Source organism: Lates calcarifer, linkage group LG11, assembly GCF_001640805.2.
Source record: "Lates calcarifer isolate ASB-BC8 linkage group LG11, TLL_Latcal_v3, whole genome shotgun sequence".
Classification (NCBI taxonomy): Eukaryota; Metazoa; Chordata; class Actinopteri; family Centropomidae; genus Lates; species Lates calcarifer.
Window position 1 is genome coordinate 20,949,231 of NC_066843.1, and position 20,563 is coordinate 20,969,793.

Here is a 20,563-nt window from a genome sequence, read left to right on the forward strand (position 1 = left end):
CTGTTGACCTGCAGTGAAGCTACATGTAAACACGCCTCCATTAAACTACACATTTTCTTGAGACTTCTGATGCACATCTGCCAACTGTGTTGCAGTGTTCAGTGTTCAAAAATGTCAAATGCATTCAGTTTGGTTTTAGTGATTTCTGGTTCTTGTTAGCACTTCTCTATTCACACAACTAGTAGTATTCTCCCTTTTGTTAGAATTGCACTCAAGTTTTACGTCCTGCTTTCAAAATTTTACTCAAGCATCTTAATTACAAAGACACTTTGGTGGGGGGCTGTTAGTATCATTACAGTGCTATGAAAACATAGTGGTAAAGTTACAGAACAGATATTTGGTTTCCATCAGTACTAAAGACTGAAGACAGAACAGAGACTGAGGTGTGTTCACATGTGTTTGCGCTCACAGAGAACAGGCAGCAGGCTCTCTCCTGTTTTATGATTTATGTCTTCATGTGCTTTCGTGCACTTCGTCCTCTTGTCAGAAAAGTGCTCCATAAGTGAGGATGGCACGATGAGAGGAAATACACCAATACATGAGCACAGAGCAAAGTTTACATTTTTATCACTTTTATATTTTTTATTACTACATAAAACCTTCTAATTAAAACATTAACATCCTTCTGACAAAGACAGTGAGAGGAAGTTGTATTCTACAGAGGCATGAAAACACAGACAGCAGAGACTTTCCATCTCCTCTGTGGTATCCTAGCAATAAAACCCACATAGCAGTGACAGTCAACAAGATCACGTGTGTTAGATTTCCATAATCTGGGTAGCAAAGGGCTTGTGAACAACTAATTCATTCAAATCAAAGCATGTTTTGGCACAGCAGTCAAACTGTGAGGCTCTGCTTCTACATTCCTCAGTCACCTTCACAATACTTGATCAGTGCAGGTCAGCTGTCAGGGCTCCAGAGCCATGTTCTCTATGCCAACCTTCCGTCTTCGAGGCTGTTGAAGAAAAGTACAGGAATCATTTTCTTTCATATGATGCTGTTATCAGAGTACATACAATAATCCTAAATGACCTCAGCTTGGTTTCAGTTCATCTCACTAAATGAGACACACTGTTTAGTCTGAGCTGGTTAAAGTCTGTATTAACCCTTTGACAGTCTTCTGACTGTTTTGAGTGGTGATATCTACTAAGAAAATGTGTTGTACTTATTAAGTACTATATGTCCTAGTAGTGTACAGTAGTACACTACTTATTAAGTACACAAGGACACTATGGCTCGCAGTCGAACAGTCTGTTTTGGTTTGGAAGGTTCCTAATTGAGTGAAGTGGCCTTGGAGTAAGTGAAGCTAATCAGAGGATCTGCACATGTGTTGGTGCTGAGTTAGAGGGATCTCTAACTTGCTTCTTTGCCTACTGTTTCTCTTCTCATGTTTTAAACACTGTTGTTATCAGTTCTGTGTTCTGAGGCTCTAAGTGGCAGCCATGGTCAGAGCTGGTCCACTTCTCCAAGTATTAAGGAAAGGAGCTTAAAGGCCTCCTATCTTATCTCCTCTAGAGGATACACGGGGAAACTTCCTTTACAAAAGGAAAGGGGGTAATACCGTCCCACAATTCCTTGCAGCAGCAGCATTTAAAGGGACACACCGTGACAGACCCACAGACATGTAGAAACAGCAGAGAAACTGTTTTATGTTTATGAACGATCCGAAATCCTTCATGACCATAAATCCAGACTTTCAGATCCAGTGAGGAGTCATCACGAAGAACAAACATAGTTCAATTTCTATTCAACATCATGAACAGAATACTACATATATAAATGTCATTTCACTAGATAATGTGGAGTGTACTGACAAATGAACTGTCTCCAGTTAATGGCTCAACTTTCTCTGCTTATATATTCCTTTCACATGGGTGTATTACTTCAACATTTTAATCCTGTTTGATTTGTTTCTGTTGTTATTTTCAACAGTATTTCTTTTGATGGTTAAATGTTCCCTCTGTATAAACTGAATAAACATCCTTTCTTATCAATTCCTCTTCACATCTTTCTTTGACCACATGACATTTTAGGAAAGGAGAGTTGTTTGACATCCCAACCATGGCCTATGTTAGGCCCAAAAACATCCCCATAATTCCCCAAAATTCCCAGGGTGCACCATAGTTTTCAGAGCCTGAGCTTTTCAGGTGGTTTTCTTGTAGGAATTTAGCAGCAGAAACAAATCCCTCTCATCAGTGTGTCCTGTTTATGATGGAGGTTTCATATATAATCCTGTTTGTTTGGTGGCTGAACAGACTGATGGATGACTTTGTTATCAGTTTTAAAAACTTGTAAAAACTAATGTTATTCCATTGTATACTTGTTGACGATGTTTCAGATGCTTTTAATTACATTATGGACAATAATTAAGTAAATCCAGGGTGATATTGATAATATTGGTAATAATAGTAATAAGTCAGCAGGGGGTTAGTGGGTCCTCCAGCTAATACAGAACGCCGCTGCGCGTCTTTTAACTGGCACAAGAAAGCATGAGCACATTTCACTTATTTTAGCCTCACTCCACTGGCTGCCTGCACATTTTAGGATCCATTTTAAAATTCTTTTATTTGTTTTTAAAGCTCTAAATGGTCTTGCCCTGCCGTACCTCTCTGAGCTGCTACTCCCTTTATATACCTACCTGTTCTCTCAGGTCAGCTAATCAATTCCCTCTAAGATTCAGTCTGTTACATTATTTATCTGTGACAGTTTTTCATCATCAAATCAGATCTATTCTGTATATAATTTGATCTGCACATTTTATTTAAATGTCTGTAAATATTAACAATGTATATAGTCCATTTTTTATTTGAAGACTGGTTATATCATGATTGATTTTATTTGATCTTTATCTTATTGTTATGTTATTCTGTTCCTCTTCATTTATCTGTACTTGTGAAATGGAGCACTGCAATGCAACAATTTCCCACAAGGGATTAATAAAGGATTCTAATTCTGATTCAGCATCTCCTGAGGGTACCTACAACCAGGTGTGAGCTCAGAGGGGAGCATACCTTCGCTGTTGCAGCCATAAAATTGTGGAGTGTTTTGCCCGCTGCAGATAAAACAGGCCTCTTCACTGGCTATTTTAAAACAATCCTCTTTTTATTTATCTCCTTATTTATCTTTTCTGTATAGTACTTTGTCCCTCTGTGGGTTTTAATTTGCTTTATAAATAAAGTTGGACTGGATTGGAAAATTTTGGTAAATTCAAATGGTTCACTTTCTTTTTCCTGATGCTGTATGTACGTTACAGGCCTTTATTTGGTATGAATGGCCTCTGTGTGAACTCTATATGGGCTCTATGTCCACAGTCAATTCACCCACTACTCCCCTCATAACAGACACTCACTCAGTCGTTCACTCTGTAGTGACACATCACCATCACCATCATCATCATCATCATGACATGACAGAACGTGAAGTGTTTTCCTTCAGGTGTGTCTGGTGTATGTGTGTATTTACCTTGTCATCATCGCAGCAGCAGCAGCAGCAGCAGCGGATGAGAACCAGGATGACCAGCAGCAGCACCATACCTGACACACAACACACAGCACACACACACTGACAAAACCTGCAGTGTTGTGGACTATCAAGCCTGCTCTTTGCAAACTTCAGATGCAGTCTAGCCAGTCAAAGCAGCTCTAACCCACACCTCCAGTCTGGTTTCATTGACTAGACTCCAGATTTGTAAACTCCTGACTCCAGTTAGCTTTGATTGACGTCAGTAGCTGAGAGGTTCACATACTTTTTCCAACCTATACACTGTGAATGTTTGAATGATGTGTTCAGCATGGACACAACTAATACAATGATGTGTGTGTTATTCATTATTGTCACTTCTACTTAAGACAGATTTATACAGAAATGGCAGTGGTAACAGGGAAACGTCTAAGTCTAAAGGTTTCATTGTTTTATGTCTAGTTATTTGTCTTTGCCTGTGTTCTCCCATTAGCTTCAGCTTCACTCACCAATGAAGATGAAAAAGATTGCAAAAGAAGCGAATGTCCCAGTCAGACTGGAAGAACTGCTTGGACTGCAGTCTGGAAACCACATCGTTGAAACTGATCCTTAAACTCCTGCTGGATGGCCCTCTGATCCATCTCTCAGTCTGCTCTCAGACACACACACACACACACACCACACACACACACACACACACACACACACACACAGGACGATACGTTACAGGTCAACAACCCTGCGTTAATGTAGAAGTTTCAGGACATGATGCAGAGACATTCTGGGGTAAACTCTTAAAGGAACGGTTCACAGGCACACATGTGAACACTGACAGAGTTCTTCTTACTGTGATTATTCCTCCTGTTCATACTGGCCATTAAAATTCGCTTCATAACACCCTTTTCCATAGAAGTGACAGGAGACTAAATTCTTGATCTGTGTAAAACATATATTCAAACGTTTATCTGAAGAGACACTGCCCAGGGAAACAAAAAGTGGGAATTCTATATTTAAAAAAAAAAAAAGTGTAACTTTGTAAAATATCCATCTGATCTGATGTGATTAAATCAGACTCATATCTCTGCACAAAATGAGGATTCTGAATTGTGTCTCTCATCGTTTCCATTTGGAGTGCCTTCAGAGGGGAAACAGGTTTTACATGATTCCAGGGTGTAAACACCTGTTTCAGTCTAATCATGTGCACCTGACTACTCTTTTAAGACAGACTTGTAAAATTGTGAACCTATCCTTTCATTTTCACTTTTTCACCTAAATTACAGGGATATTGTCATTAAGAATAACTTCAGTGCAGAACCTCATGTGAAGCAGAATTTAACCAGACATCCTCAGTATGTGCAGTTACCTTCAGGTGCATTATTATCAGCTATAGAAACAGGCAGGTGTCATGTTCTTCCTACAGACAGAAGGCTTCATCACGTTCTGTGATTCAGGTGAGTCAGATTTTATTTACACAGTTTGAGACAGACGACAAGCTTCTTTGTCTCTATTGAAATGTTTTATGTAAGGAATGATGTTCAGTCTGACAAATGCTTCACCACTGCAGCTGTATTTCTCGTGACACATGTGACTCTAAGTGTGCTGGGCAGTGACTAAAATGGGCGCAGATTTCACCATGACCCATTTATGTTATTTTTAATGAGAGAGAGAGAGAGAGAGAGAGAGAGTACTGACAGTGAACTAGTTTGTTTTGTGTGTTACAGCACCATCTGTTACAGCTTTCCATCCATCCTTAACTAAAACAACAGGCCTTTTTCACAGGTGGAAAATCTCTGGTGTAAATAATAAAAAGAGAGATGTCTGAATTCCTCTCAGCTGCTTCAGTTTCATCTTGTTTTCATCCTGTCTGGCTTTTACTGCAGCCAGAACAACACCTGTGTTTGGCTCTCTAAAACATACAGTACATCACCATCACTAACACTGCTGTTCACTACATGCTCAATATTATATCAAGAGCTCTGGCAGCCATATTTTCTCTTTGTCAAACTGTGAAACTTATTTATCTCTAACAGAGCTGAGTGGGATTAACATCTCGGTCGTTGCCATGTAGCCTTGTGTGTTTGCTCAGTGTGTGTTATGTTGCTGATACAGGCGACTGAACACACATTCTCTGTACATGGCTGTTTCCCGAGTAAATCAACACACTTGACTTCGTGTTGACTGGTAACCAGGCAGAGTCATCACACATCACTGTCGGCCTTCATTCACTCGAGGTTTCACACAGAAAATCTGACAATTAACATTTTAATGTGATCAATTCTAATGTTATTCATTAAAACTATGTCAACTATATTAGTTTTGGTGTTATTCAGAACAGCTGGTGCTTACCTGTATGTGGCGTCGCTCGTTTTAATCTTTTTCCTTCCGGGTACGAAGGTCTACCTGGCACACACCTGTTTACACTGACGCACTCGACCTGAGAGGGTTTTACCCGCGTCCCTTCGCAATCCAAACAAACGCTCCTCCACCTGTGTGAATGAGTTTCTGTTCAGCTCGAGGCTGATGCAGACTGACGGACAGAGGACAAGAGGAAGAAGATAACCATCAAGAAAATTATTTAAAAACAAAAACAAAAACAAACAACAAACAAAAAAAAACATGTTGTTGCAGCAGAAACAAAGAGTCGTTCTGTGGATCATTTCCACCAGGAAAAGATAAAATGGAATTATCAATACTCTTAGCAAGAATTCTTGATTTACCACATAAACTTTCTCTGTCATGAATATAACAAGTCAACATTATAATACTTCAGAATTATGGGATAATGTGTCAACATACGACTTTCATCTCGTCGTGTTGTGGTGCCACAGAGATGAGAGGAGGCTGTGTTGTTACCTGCAGGTTCTCAGGTGAGAGACGTTGACCTGTGGTGACGTCACTCCTCAGCAGCTTCTTCCAGATCCTTGGTGTCCGCTGCTGACTGTTCAGATGGTTCTGCTTTATTCCACTGACATGTAGATTACAACCTACAACCTCTGACATTAAATCAATCTACAAATAAATGTGTAGGAGTTCTGATTTCTCAATTCTAATGACTGATGAAGGCCAAGCTACCTGAAGGGTGTGGTCAGAGCAGGAAGACAGTGTTTTGACCTCACTTCCTAAGTCCTGGCAGCCACAATGTCCATCCTTTTCTTTTACTTTATCGCATAATCTTTAGTTTATCTTTAGAATCCTCCATTTTAGTCAAGTTTTGGCATTTTGATTATTCTGTTCATTTACATTTTTAAGTCAATAGTCCTAATCCTTTTGCCTTGGAATAACCACTGCAAAATGAAAAGAACATTTCGATATCATGCATGTTTGTCGTTAACCATACAGCTCTACTAGCTTAGCCAAAAGAAGAGATCAGTCAGATCAGTGATTGATGCTTTACTCATCTATGATACATTAGCCACAGGTTCTACACTGTAACATTACCTGCTGGTGGATAAGTAACATGCAGTGTACAGTGATGAGAAGTGGTGAGTGATAAAGGGGTATAAGTAACATCTTTGTAAGTGCCACACTGGTACAGTGACATACCACTCTGATTCAGCACAGTTTTTCTAAACACAAACAACAGATTATCAAAGTTTCACATAAATAAGAGACAGACATTTTAATAGCTGAAGTCTCTAATAATTTTCTCTAAATTATCGACATAAAGCTCCTACAGTATTTCTGGCTGGATGTTCCAAGTTAGTTAAGACGTCCAAGGTGGCAGAGATAATGTCAGACGTATGAATGGGGCCACGTATCTCAGGTATCTTCAGGTTTTTTCAGCAGATATCTGACTCCAGAGAGGGAGGGGTACACATGGGCAGTAAAAAAAAAAGGGGGGCCAAGTATCGAGCCTAATGGAACCATGACATGACTGTGATTCAGACTGAATTTAACTTTTCAGAAGACTTGAGATTTATTTTGATGTGCATAATGAAGTGAAATCAACTACATGAGGTTATGAGGTCAGGACTCAGGTCAGTATCCTCCAGTCCCCTGAAGACCTGAGTAGATGTGAGGACTGGGAAGTCAGTCTGTTGAGCAGGTTTTAGGTGAAACTTGTTATACAAGTGATCAACTGGCAGGTTTAAAAAATATTCATTCACATTTAATGTATAAATGTATGTAAATGTCCTGTATGCTTTGAAATAATTTGATTGGTTCAGCGGTGTGGGTGGGCGGCACCCAGCCTGTACGGAAACGTTCTCTGACAGACAGCTCTGGTAGCTAATGAACACGTCATCCTACGTCGTCGTCACATTTTTCCTTACGTGGAACTAGGAAGTGAACTTCCTCCCGGGCTTCCGGGTTGGAGTTCCTGCGGCAGCTGATCTTGTTGTGGAGGTGCGATGGCCGAGGATCCTGCGTTGTCTCTCCGGGTCTCGGAGATTAAGCACCCGGCGGGTCTCTTCGAGCGCTACAATACCGAGGAGATCCGCCGGATCGAACGCAAAGTCCGCGGGGAGATCGAGCAGAAGAAGGAGGAGCTGAGGCAGATGGTAGGGGAGCGCTACCGGGACCTGATCGACGCCGCCGACACCATCGGAGAGATGAGGCAGTGCTCGGAAAGCGTCGTCCAGTCCATCCAGGACATGCACCAGTACTGCCACAGGCTGAAACAAGGCAAAGCCGGTGTTAGCAGCTGCAGACAGGAGGTGAACGGTTTACCTAACTACATCTGTTGTAGTGTTAAACCTGCGTCAAAGCCCCATCGTCTTAGCAACACCGAACTTCATTTAAAAACGCGACAGTTCATTGTTTTATAAGTTTTACACAAATATTCTCCCCAGTTATATCATTATTACACATGTAATGAGACTCAAAGCGAAACGCTGATCAGTTCGGCGTGGACAGACTGCTGCTCAGAGCACATCTGTCAGCTCACCACAACTCCTGTAAATGTCCAGCGTCAACTTCCACGTCTCTTTGGAGACAAAACACACAGTGGAGGGCGGCGGAGAGCTTCCTGAGCCAGAGCTGAAACGTGAGACTGGTGGATCACTGTTCTGCTAGCTGTGTTTCTGTTTCTGTGCTGACTTGCAAGGGAACAGTAAATCATAATATATTATGATATTTTCCTCTATATGTCTTCATAACAGAGAGAATTTAATGTACTCGGTTTAAACTACAATCAACTTGACCTGAAATTCACACACATCTAATGCATCATATTACTTTATATCATTATTGTTTGGTGTTTGTAGTTATTAACCTCATATGCCTCGAATTAAATTTAATACACACCCGTTATCTAAAGTCTTTTTAGCCTTCTACAAAACATGTGTCTGTGTCGTCTTGTTGTAGAGCCAGAGGCAATGGCAGGAGAAGTTCTACACCATGGCCTCCCAGATAAAGCTCTTGCTGGAGATCCCAGAGCGCATCTGGAGTGCCATGGAGGCATCCCAGTACCTGCAGGCCACCCAGCTCTACCTGCTGTGCTGCCACCTGCACAGTCTGCTGCATCTGGAGACCTCTGCAGCGGGCCACTACAGCCCTGTCCTGGCCCGCTTCCCCATTCTGGTGCGGCAGGTAGCCACCACGGGACACTTCAGGTATCAGATGTTTTCTTACTTGTCACAAAGTGGAATTCCTGCTCTGATTCTAAAGGAGAAACTCCAGGCCTTAGTAGTGAAAGAATTAGTGATGGATCCACATGTGAAGGTTAGTGAAAGTCAGTAAGCAGCCTGTCCTCCTGTAGGTCCACCATTCTGCTGGACAGCAGGTCTCTGCTGCGGGGCCGGGCGGTGTCGGACCAGGCTATCGCTGAGGCCCTGGTGTCCACCATGCTGCTGGAGGACAGCTCACCACGCCAGGCCCTGGCTGACTTCCTGTTGGCCCGGAAAGCCTCTATCCATCAGCTGCTCAACCAACCACAGCACGGTATTCTACTATTTGTACCATTTGTGTGTCATAGCATTTTTATACAAGTGGCATGAAACAAGAAGACTTTTACTGCAGAGCAGGACATTTTGTTTTTTGGTGTTGTTATTTTGTAATGCTATATAAATAGTATGGTCTCACCTGCTCTGTATGAAAAATGCCTTGAGATAACTTCTGTTGTGATTCGGTGCTATATAAATAAAGTTGAATTGAATAAACATGTTTTTTTTTTAACCAGGTGCGGGGATCAAAGCCCAGGTATGCAGCTTGGTGGAGCTGCTGGTCACCACTCTGTTCCAGGCCTACGCCGTCTTCTATCTGCCCCCAGAGGGAGGCCCCAGGACAGGGGAGGGAGCCCTGAGCTGTGGCATGCTCTTCTCTATCCTGGAGAATGTTACCTCCACCACTCCTGCAGGTAAACAGCAACACTATGGCAGCTCACCTTATAAAAGGTCAGATGGAAGTCAAAGAAAAGCTGACATGTTTATCCCTGACGGACATCAGAGCCTCATACAGACGTCAGTCATACAGTCTGTATGACGCAGTTTGAAATATCATGCAGAGAGGAGGAGGAGCATTTTTTGATGCATTTGCGTCAGTTGTGTTCAAAGTGTTTAAATACACTGCCAAGTAAGAACATCTAAGTCTGACTCAGACACTGTGCATTCTGAAGCTCAAAAATCAATAGTTAAAGAAAACATTATGCTTTAACAGTGTGTCAAGGACTCTGATGTAATCCCATCTCTCTCCTCAGCTAAAGTCAGGAAGGTGTTGCAGGAAGAGACGAGTACAGGCAGCTGGTTCAAGTACCTGCCTCCCTCCATCACTGAGTTCCAGCCCGCCCTTCGCACCCTGGCTCAGCCAATCCAGAGAGAGCAGCTCCGGGACACCCTGCAGCAGTGGATTGATACGTGAGGACACTGCTCATCTTTTATTTTCTGCTCATATACACTGTTTCCTTTGTCTTAGGAAACAGCTTTTAATCTTCCTTTTTTCTTACTCAAAGAGCAGACAGAGTCAGACTCCTGCTCCTGTCCATAGAGGATTTACACACTGCTGATGATAACACTGCTGTCAGTTTCCGCTACCATCATATTTGCAGTTTGTGTTGTTTTCAGAGGCACTGTGAACACATCACAGCACGCCTGCCTTAGCAGTTGTATTTTCTTTAACTACAAGGAGCAAACATTGGCAGAGGCAGCACAGCAGAACCAGAGCAACAAGCTCCTCGTCTGTCTGGCTCTACAGTAGCTACCCTGGCAGTGTTAACATTAGCTGTTAAGTGCAAACAGTCATCACATTAAAGGAGAGAGAGAAGAAATAAAGAGAGAGAAAAGCCGCTGCAGCTTTTGAATATTCCAACAAAGGTGAAGAATACGATTCAGTTCAGATTCGATCCAATCCAAACATGGTGTTAAGCAATTTTACTGTATTCCAGCTCCAACAGCAGTATTAAAGGAAAATTTGATGAGATAACATGAAAACCATAACCCTGATATTTCTGGCCACAATAATCACTGCGTTAATCTGTAACATTCTTATCATCCAGGGGACATGATACCCCTCTTTGCCAGTGATGGCAGCATGACTGTGACTAAGAAAAGCTGTTGTTGAATGAAACAGTGTGTTGTGTTAAAAAGAGAGAAGCAGCAGAGTGGTCTGTCAAACTGATGGAAATAGTGCTGTGGAAGTGTATATTGTACAGTATATATAAAATACAGGTGATTCATCCTCCACTTAGTGTTTTTTTTCTTGCCTGGCCTGTATGTGTTTGTGCTGTTATTTTGACAGTTTTGCAAATTTGACAAATACTTTTATTTGAGAATTTACAGTATGTTAACTTTATGGATTGAATAAGAAGAACAAGGTGTTTTCTTGGCCTTTTGGATTTAGATAGTTAATCAGTGCCTCTCCAATGTGTCCTGTGTTCTCAGGTGTAAGGAGGACATTTGCCGTGGTGTCGGCAGCCTTCTCGTCTATGTAAAGAGCCTGAAGGGGCTGGCAGCCATCAGAGATGCAGTCTGGGACCTCCTCTCCACTGACTCCATCAGTCAGCACTGGAGCTCTGTGTGCCAGCGGCTGCTGGAGCGCCCCCTGGCTGTCTGGGATGACTTCCTCCAGCAGCTCTTCCTTCAGCGCCTGCAGGTTGGTTCTCTTCTAGCGTCATGGATATTAGAGCAGTCAACTGTGTGCAGCGTCTAAATAGGTTTGTCTGTTGATTTTGTATGTATTTGTACCTGAAGATTAGTGTTGCATTCAGGCTCACCACACTGACAGACCTGCCTGCTAATGTGATAAAAGTTGTACATATTGTAGTATTCTAATGATTCCCTCCTTCCATTCCCCAAGGCCATCACCAAAGAAGAAACTGAAGCCATCTCGGCGAGCTCTGTCCAGCTGCTGACTTCGGCTGTGAGGGATCTAGAGGGTCAGACCATCCATACTTCTTTAGGTACCAACCCTGGCTCCAGCCGCGGGGCCCAGTATGAGGTAGATGTGGCCTCCTTCCTGTGGTCAGAGTCTCCAGGGGACCTTCTTAGTGATGCGGGGTGGGTCAGTGTGACCCAGAGGGGGCAGCAGCAGCAGAGGAGCGGCCTGGCCATGAAGACTCAGGCTCTGACACCCTGTGTCCAGAACTTCTGCTCTTCCATGGATGCTAAGCTGAAGTCCAGGCTGGATGACCTTCAACACTACCTTCCCTCCCAGGATACAGGTACAGGTCTTAGACCTTTGCTGTGAGAATAGCTGTGGACTCACCAAAGTCAGAATGATTTACCTTTAGAGAGCGATGTCCTTTACAAATGCCATCATTGTCTGGCTGCTTTCTTGTATATAAATGGATAAGAAGGCCTGTGAGGAATGATAATGTAATGTCATCTGGGGGGCTTGAAACTGATTAGTACATTTGATAGACATCAGCTTTTTGAAATAAGTTCAAGTGGATTTTGAATTTGCTGTGAAATTGAATTGAGGGTGATGACAGAGGAAAGGTCAAAAGGTTTAACCTCTAGAGACCTGACAGTTTCTGACAATTCAGCAGTTGTACATGTTGTGTACAAAGCTGACATTTTGTCCCGACAGTAGTCTCAGAGCAAAGTTAACATATTTTTGAAAACGGTTTCATCTTTGAGGAGCATGGATTGTAAGATCAAATGTCAGCCTGCCTTTTAGAGTCCGATTTTTCTTGTGTAAAGGTAGAATGTTTCACCACTTGTCCAGTGAAATATGTGGATGTATACTGTATTTGGTGGATTGGAACAAAGCCGTGTACACACAGTCATGGCTTAGAAATGATGGTGAACCTCTGATGGAGCCACCAGCAGCTGGTTCAGAGTGAACGATTATTGAATGCGTTGTCATTAAAATTTGTGCAGACATTTAACGTGAATAGTGATTAATGTCATCTTCCATGTTGGGCAGGGTCTGACTCCAGCTCAGTCACAGCCTCCTCCTCTGGACCTGCTGAGGTCTCATCAGCCGCCTCATTTAACCGCTTCATGGACTCACCGGCGGTGGAGGAGGCTTTACGTGAAGGCTCCCTGGCCTGTGTCCGTCACATCCTGTCCTCCATCCGCTCCGAACTGGCCGCAGCCTCGCCCGACCCCAGCCCCGCCCGCCTCAGTTCGGTGCTTTTCATGGCCAGGCTGTGCCAGTCCATGGGTGAACTCTGCCCTAACCTGAAGAACTGCATCCTAGGAAAACAGAGCGGGTCCGAGGCCACGGCCAAGGGGACCCCCAGGCAGGCCAAGAAGCTGGGCAAAGCCAAGGCCGCCGCAGAGGTCAGCCCTGCCCAGGCCAAGTGGGCAGGTCTGAAGGAGGAGCTTCTCAACTGCAGCATGGAGGCCTACCGCATCTGGAGCTCCGCCCTCTCCAAAGTCAGGCGCTGTCAGAAATGTAGATGTGTATCTGTGAAATTGAATTTGCTGTGTGTGGTATAAAGTCTTACTATCACCAAATCTACAGTGCCTGTCAGCTCTACTGATTTTTTTTAGCCTCGTTGATTTATTTTCCTGGTGTGTAAATTCAGCTCTCATGAATCTTGTATCCAGCAGCAGTTAGCTATCTTTAGTGAAAACCTCCAATAAACCCACTGTAGCTAAGTTAGCAAGTAGGGCTGTAACAATCAATCTGCAGACCTACTGATTAACTGGTTCATAAAATGTCCGAAAATTGCTCATCAGATTTAGACTAGAGTCTTTGCTGATGTCATCAAATGTCTTATTTAGTCCGGCCAACATTCAAAACCCAGACACTCATTGTGTTGTTTACGGTGTGTATCAGTGCGTGCATGTGAGCAGAAAGAGTGATAACACAGCTTTAAATCAGTCACACTGTTCTGTGTCGTGACAGGTGTTGCTGGATAAGTTTGGCGCAGTGCTGCATGCAGAGTCAGCTGGCGCCATCCTAACAACAGCAACAAACTGGGAGGATCTGGAGATCCAAGAGGAGGCGGAGTCCGGGAGCAGCGTCACATCCAAAATCCGTCTTCCAGTTCAGGTCAGCCGCTCAGCGCGACCTCCAACTCAGACAGCAGGCGCAGTGATTTCTGAATCCAAATCAGAGGTCTGACGTGAAACGTTTTGTCGTCCGCAGCCGTCTTGGTTTGTCCAGTCGTTGCTGTTCCAGCTGTGTGTGGAGGTGAACAGGGTCGGGGGTCACGCCCTGCCTCGGCCCACCCTGCAGGAGCTGCTGCAGGCCTGTCTGGCAAAGGCCCTGCACCACTACCACAGCCTCTCACAGCAGGCCCGCAGCAAGGTGACTCACACGCTCACACACACAGACCAACCTTGAATTACCAGGGACATACACTGCCTGGCCACTTTATTAGGTACACCTCTACAAGCTAGTTCTAGTACAACAGCTCTGCCACATATTCTCCCTTTATCAAACTTAAAATGGCCAGTTTTCAGAGATTAACAGTGACCGCTCAAAGTTGAACATTTTTATCTTTGTAAAGGTAAAACCTATGGCTGAGCTCTTGTATTGCATTGTATTAAATTTCACAGGTGTCCCTAAAAAAGTGGCCACTGAGTGTAACACAGTTCTGGATTGTGTCAATATGGTTTTAAAGCCACGTGTTCTTAAGGCTTCATGTTTTTCTGGTTCTTGGGGCAATAATAATCTCCATGGTGGTCATAAAGAAATATGTCTTAGTTTTTAGGGACATCTACAGGTAAGGAGGAGATAGAGGAATAAGGAGAGGGAGTAAAAATTAGAGAGAAGGGATTGAGAGAAAGAAGAAGTAGAATAAAGAAGGAAAAGAAAGGAAGGAAGATCAGATAAAGGAAACCAGGTTTGGATTTATCACATCACTATTAGCTTCATAAATTTCTCTGTTTTTGTCTTTTTTTTTTTCTCTCTCCAGGAAGGAGTGTTCCCCATGACTCAGAACAGAGCCTTGCAGTTGCTATTTGACCTTCGTTACCTCAGCACCACACTGGGCAGCAGACTGGAGGAGGGCAAGAGCTCCCGATCCCATCAAGACCCCAGGTATTTGTCACATGGAGGCATTTTGGTGTGTTGTTGGCAGGCCTGGAGCTCCAGGCCAAAGGGCAACTCACGGCAGGGTCTTTGCCACAATGGCACATGGTATGTGGAACACTATGTCGTCATCTGGCATCTATGATCTGTGACAGTAGAAACTTACCTACTTACACCACAGGTACCCCATGTTGAATGGATGATCTGAATTTAGAGCATCTTACTGGATGACCAATGAGGGTGCACTGAGTTCCTAGAAATTGTTGTAACTTTTTAAAACTTTATTAAAAGTTATTACGAATGATAAAGCGCATGGTACCCACTATGGAATAGATGATCTGATCAGACATGGATGTGCCTTGCTGCATACATTTGCATATTAATGAGCAAAGTAAAACAGATTTTAAAAATGTTAACTTCTGTTAGCATTCTCAGTGACAAACCACTCGTGTTGTGATCATATGTGTTCTTTTGTCATGGGTGTTATAGTTGGACACAGGACAATCCAAGTGTCTCTAGTTTTTATATTTGATTTAACATTTTTTTCAGGGAAATTTTAGCCCTGGCCACACCTGCACACGTTCACACCTAGAAACTGGCCAGCACAGCCTCAGCCTGACCTGCTGGGGTTAAGGGATCTTGTTCAGTGTTGGTAATGAGAGAGGGGCAAATGCTGTCTTTTCATGTTCCCAGCCCAGGTTTATCCTGCCAGTGCTGGCAGCCTGCTTCTGTAAGCTTTAGGTCACCGCTGCCCACAGTTGTTCAGCTGTTACTGATGCCTGATAAAATTGCAAAGGCTTTGAGAAGCATCTTTGTTTCAGTACATGTGATACAGACACAGAGCACACATTCATGCAGGTATTTTTCCTGCCAAAATGGAGCTGATCCCCCCAGCTGAAACTGGAAATAAATACATTTTGGATTATGCACCACTAAAGCAAAATAATACAGTAATGAGTATGATATGAGACTTAAGATGGCTCCTGATGAATTACTGAGAATGGAGCTGGTTTTGTCTGGAATTCCCAGGAAGTACAGGATCAATCTCCAGAACTGAAACCAGGAGCACACCTGACTTTGTGAAGCTATGCTGAGTAAGAGGAGTGGATAGAAGACAGAAAGCATTCCACTAAAAAGAAATAAAAAGCAAGAAGCATGAAAAGTGGACCTGATTTGTGTTTATATGTATATATATAATTCCACACCACATCTGTTTTCACCAGCTGTGTTTTTTTTTTATAGATATCAAATTAGATTTACATATTTATCCTCTGCAGTATTAAGAAGCTCATTGTGCTGTGTGTCTTTCCAGATTCCATGAGGTCTGTGATTGGCTAGAGAGCTTCATCGACCCCTTTGACCTTGACGTGTTCACACCCCCGCTGAACGCCAACCTCAACCGCCTGTCCCAGAGGACCTCGGTACTTTCAGCCCCTTAAACATCAATGAAACACATGCAAAACACAGAAAAACACACTCTTCTTCTAACCTGATCAACATGGGAACATCACCTGATGTATAGAACCTCCACTTAAGGCTGCAGTGAGCGGAGGATGCCACTACTGACCAATATTACCCAGATGTAAGAGCAGATGTGATATGTGGTGCTCCTGTGTTCCTCACGTTGTTGACAGGTCGATGTGACGGTGTGTTTCAGGTGTTGCTGGGGCTGCTGACGGGCTCAGAGAAGCAGTTTGCTTCACGGAGCAGCAGTGTGAACTCCCAGGAGCCTTACAACATCCTGCCACTGGCCAGCAGCCAGATCAGGTTAGAGGTCAACACCAGGTCATTGTGGATCAGAGATGCTCTATGTGACACTAATGACCACATTAAATTAATGTCACTTGTATATATAGGAGAATTAAATTGCACCATCACTGAGAGGGGACCAGCAGGCTCTGCAGGCAGGGGTTAGGTTCAGACCAGACTGAATCCACTTTAAAAGATCCTTCTCAGACATGTTTTATGACTTATTAAATAATCTGCTTAGAATAACATTTTCTGTCTGATGTAGGTTTTTGGATTTGTTGCATCATTCAAAAATCCTGAATTTATAAGTATAGCAATATGTTGGACACAAGTCAAGTCAAGTCCATCTTTATTTATATAGCACCAAATCACAACAGGCTGCTGGACTGAGTCCACATTTGTTCATTTTATGTAATTTAATTTTAATGAATTATATTTTTATGACACAAACACAACTCCATACAGTTAGAAGTTCATAACAGATGCATCCAACTGTGTAGCCATATTTAAAGGTCTGTAAAGTGGATCCTTTCTGTTACATATCACCAAATGATACTTTTTTCAGTACCTCACTTGAAGGAGTATAAACTTGTTTTTCTTCTTTTTTTTTCAGCAAAGAAGTTAAACTTCAAATGTTAATAATGTCTAAACTCAAGCAGCAACAAGAACTTCACTAAATACCCAGATAAAATGGTCTATCTGTGGTGTCACACACACATTTCAGGCAGTTCAAAGAAGTATCACACTTCTGTTTTTAATCAGGTATCTTTATTTGGAAAGCGTTGCGCTGACGTAATTCCCGCTATGACTGTTCTGTCCTCTGCAGGTTCGGACTGCTGCCTCTCAGCATGTCCAATGTGCGGAAATCCAAGTCGGCCACCAGGAGTTCTGATGCTCCTCACCAGCTGGTGAGTGATACAGCTGGGATCCGGTAGCTGAAGCTGGTCTCAGTCTGACTGCTTTTCTTGTGTAGTACATTTTAGTTTTGTTATTTCATTTACTGACAACCACAGTGTGTCTTCATTTCTCTGTTTCATTGTTTTGTTCCTCCTGGTGTAAATGTATATATTACACCTTCTGCCTTCCCAGCGTTTCTGAGTGCGAGAAACCCAGGCAAGTGAATCAGTGTGGGTTTATGTGTGTGTGTGTGTGTGTTTTAAGTAGTGCCTTGGTTTACCTTTGGTGCATTTGCAGTTTGAGAGTGCATTATTAATTGATTAAATGATTGTTGAGGGTGGATGGCTGGAAACCAAAGAATGCTGCTCTGATCTGCTCTCACTAATCTCCCGTGCTCTGCCTGGGCTCGTAAAGTAGCTTAGGATCAGACTACGGACTGGAGATTTTCTTTGGGCAGCAGTACAGCGGCAGTGACCCTGGGCCATTCTCACCTGTTTGAGTGGACCAAACATGAATTATAACTGACGTTTGTGTTGCAGCCATTTGAAATAAAAACAGCAGATGTCTCAGTGCAGCTCAAGTTTGCTTTTTTTACTAATAGTGATGTGATAACATCATGTCGCTTTGCTTTTTCACTATTTCTGCTAAGCTAGTCAAAACATGCCCCACATCTGTACTGGATACACAGAGATAGAACTGGTCCCTGTGAATTTCTGCCTCAGGTGTTCCATAGTAACATTTGTGGTGATGATGTGAAACTGTGTAAATGTTGCTAGCACTTATTATCATGTTCTCCTCTGGCAACAGTGGAGGTAGTTCAGTACAGCAGGGCTGCTGTTGTGTGTGAATTCACAAGCACCAACACACACCAGTGCAGAGGAACAGCTTAATGAATAGTTAGAATCATTACAGACAGGATTACTCGTGTTCACCTTGTCGTGTATATGTTAATTTACCAGGAGCTTTTGACACTTGACGCAGCTCTGGAGGTCCAGATAACTGTAGTAATACATTTTCAAAAGGGAAGAAAACTCTAAAACACTATTTTTATAAACAGAAATAGGTAATGTAAACTTAGTGAGCCAGTTTTTCAGACTCCTGTGAAAGAATAAAAGTCACTAAAGCTTTGAAATATTGAAATGTTAGCATGGAGCCCAGAGCCCAGGGCCAAGATCTGCCTAGTCCTGATCCAGGTCCTATATGCTACCCATCACGGTCCTGGCTTAAGATTTACTGTACACCATGGTGAAACTTTTTTTATTATTTTATTATTTATTTAATGATAATAACATCCCCAAGTCACTGCCTCAACTCATTTTGCAGAGGACACAGTGAACACAGCAGAGTACTCCTGCCTTCAACAAGCAGTTTTATTTTGCTTAACCACAAGTGAGCACCTGTGTGCAGGTCAAACAGAGGCAGATGCACCACAGCAGGACCAGCGAACCAGGCTGATGTGGCCATGACTTGCAGTGTTAATATTAGCCATTTGACCTACTGGAGCGGGGCTGGTTATGGGTGTGGTGTTTGTTTGTAAAGTTGTAGAGGGTGGTGCTGGTGCCTAACAGCTAATTAAAGCTGAATAATAATAGAGTTACAGTCACCAGTGTTATTTTCTCTTTGCTTTTATGTTTTTAATCATTAATACCACAAAGACGTGTATGACAACATGCACTGGTACTAAGAGATACAGACACACTGCTACAGTCAAATAAACTGCCAGTCAGCTGTTTAATAACCAACCTGCGTTTCTTCATTGTGTTTAAGTGTGTTTAACGTTAGTTCAGCTGAAACATTCTGTGGGGTCCACTGATTACATTGTTAGGTCCAGTAGAAGAAGGCATTTTACTATATTAATATCTAATGGCAGTGTTTCAAAAAACTTGGTAGTGATAATATTGTTTATGTTGGTGTCTGCGGCCGTAATACTCATCACAGAGAAGTCTCCTGGTACCTGGAGATTTTATCCCCTCAAGGCATCATACAATTCACACTCACTGGTTTTCATGATCTTCTCAGTGACTTTTAAGTCAGAAAACTGGTCAGAAGTAAAAATGACAAGATCACAACTTACACTGACGAGAAAAGGTCTTCTCCATTTAAATGTAAGATAAGTTACAGAGACCAAACATAGTGAAGGATTTCTCCTTTGCTCACACTCAGACTTGAGTGTTGCTGCTGGTAGTTTCCTCACACTGTGTATCTCCTGGTTACCATGGAGATGACCTTTCTTGTTCAGAGTATTCACCTATATTTACTTTATTCTTCCCGGAAGGAATTTTAAGAACCCTTGAGTGAAATGTCCAGAGTCCAGGAGATGGACCTCCAGGACTGTGAAACTTAGTGTGACCAGGGTGAATGGCCGGTGGTGTTGTATGTTCTACCAAAGCCTCAGCAAACCTGATGTTTTCTCTCTCCTCCATCAGGCTCCTCCATCCTCCACAGCAGACAGTGAGGACAGCTTCCGGCCAGGCAGCCTGTTCAGACAGCTCGCCGATCAGGACGAAGACACGGCAGCTCCTTCTCTGTTCAAACTCAGCTGGCTGTCTGGCATGGCCAAATAACCCTTTAATGCTCAAGACTTTTTATTTGCCTTTGCAGAAACTTTGTAAAAATAATATGTATAATAAATATAATTTTCTCTTTAGAAAAATGCCTCGTGTGATTTAATCAAGTTTATTTGATTCCTTCATGCAGCCGAGACAATAAAAATAATAGATGATAAATCATATAAATCATAATTTGTGTGTACCTCAAGGAGCAGGTGGGAAACTGTGTTGACAAGGAGGAAGTGAGGGCAGATATATATGTCATCTCTGTCTGACACCAAAATATCTTTGACAACGCATCTTAAAGGTATAAACATGGATCTGCCAGGAAGACTGGGATAAACTGTCCAATCCAGGTGTGAAAAGTCCTGACATCCCCAAAAAGACTCAAAGCTGTAACTGCTGCCAAAGGGAAGTGAATGAAGGATCTGAATACTTTTGTAAACTAGCAATTTCAGTTGTGGATTTTTAATTAGTTTGTAAAAGCATCTAAAAGTGTTTGTTATATTATAACCTGTTCAAACTGTGGCACTGATGAGTTGATAGAT

At 42.7% G+C, this 20,563-nt stretch overlaps 2 protein-coding genes across 3 annotated transcripts; one reads left to right on the forward strand and one right to left on the reverse strand.

The window, feature by feature from the left end:
* Positions 1 to 555: 555 nt before the first annotated feature.
* Positions 556 to 4,105, reverse strand: smim22 (small integral membrane protein 22). Its single transcript, XM_018697875.2, is given in 5 exon segments — positions 556 to 955; positions 3,463 to 3,533; positions 3,969 to 3,999; positions 4,001 to 4,060; positions 4,062 to 4,105. Coding segments are annotated over 5 exon segments (249 nt in total). The 5' UTR covers positions 4,101 to 4,105; the 3' UTR covers positions 556 to 907.
* A 3,633-nt stretch (positions 4,106 to 7,738) lies between these two features.
* cog1 (component of oligomeric golgi complex 1) lies at positions 7,739 to 20,119 on the forward strand. 2 transcript variants are annotated; one of them, XM_051073787.1, is made up of 16 exons: positions 7,739 to 8,114; positions 8,764 to 9,011; positions 9,158 to 9,339; positions 9,578 to 9,754; positions 10,094 to 10,250; positions 11,274 to 11,484; positions 11,689 to 12,052; positions 12,760 to 13,214; positions 13,690 to 13,836; positions 13,933 to 14,094; positions 14,705 to 14,829; positions 16,133 to 16,241; positions 16,478 to 16,587; positions 17,396 to 17,477; positions 17,659 to 17,682; positions 19,893 to 20,119. In XM_051073787.1, exons 1-15 carry the CDS (start codon positions 7,809 to 7,811, stop codon positions 17,665 to 17,667), a joined length of 2,844 nt encoding a protein of 947 aa, XP_050929744.1. In that variant the 5' UTR covers positions 7,739 to 7,808; the 3' UTR covers positions 17,668 to 17,682; positions 19,893 to 20,119. The 2 variants fall into 2 exon arrangements, with proteins under 2 accessions (XP_050929744.1, XP_018553370.1); XM_018697854.2 differs by lacking the exon at positions 17,659 to 17,682.
* Positions 20,120 to 20,563: the final 444 nt, after the last annotated feature.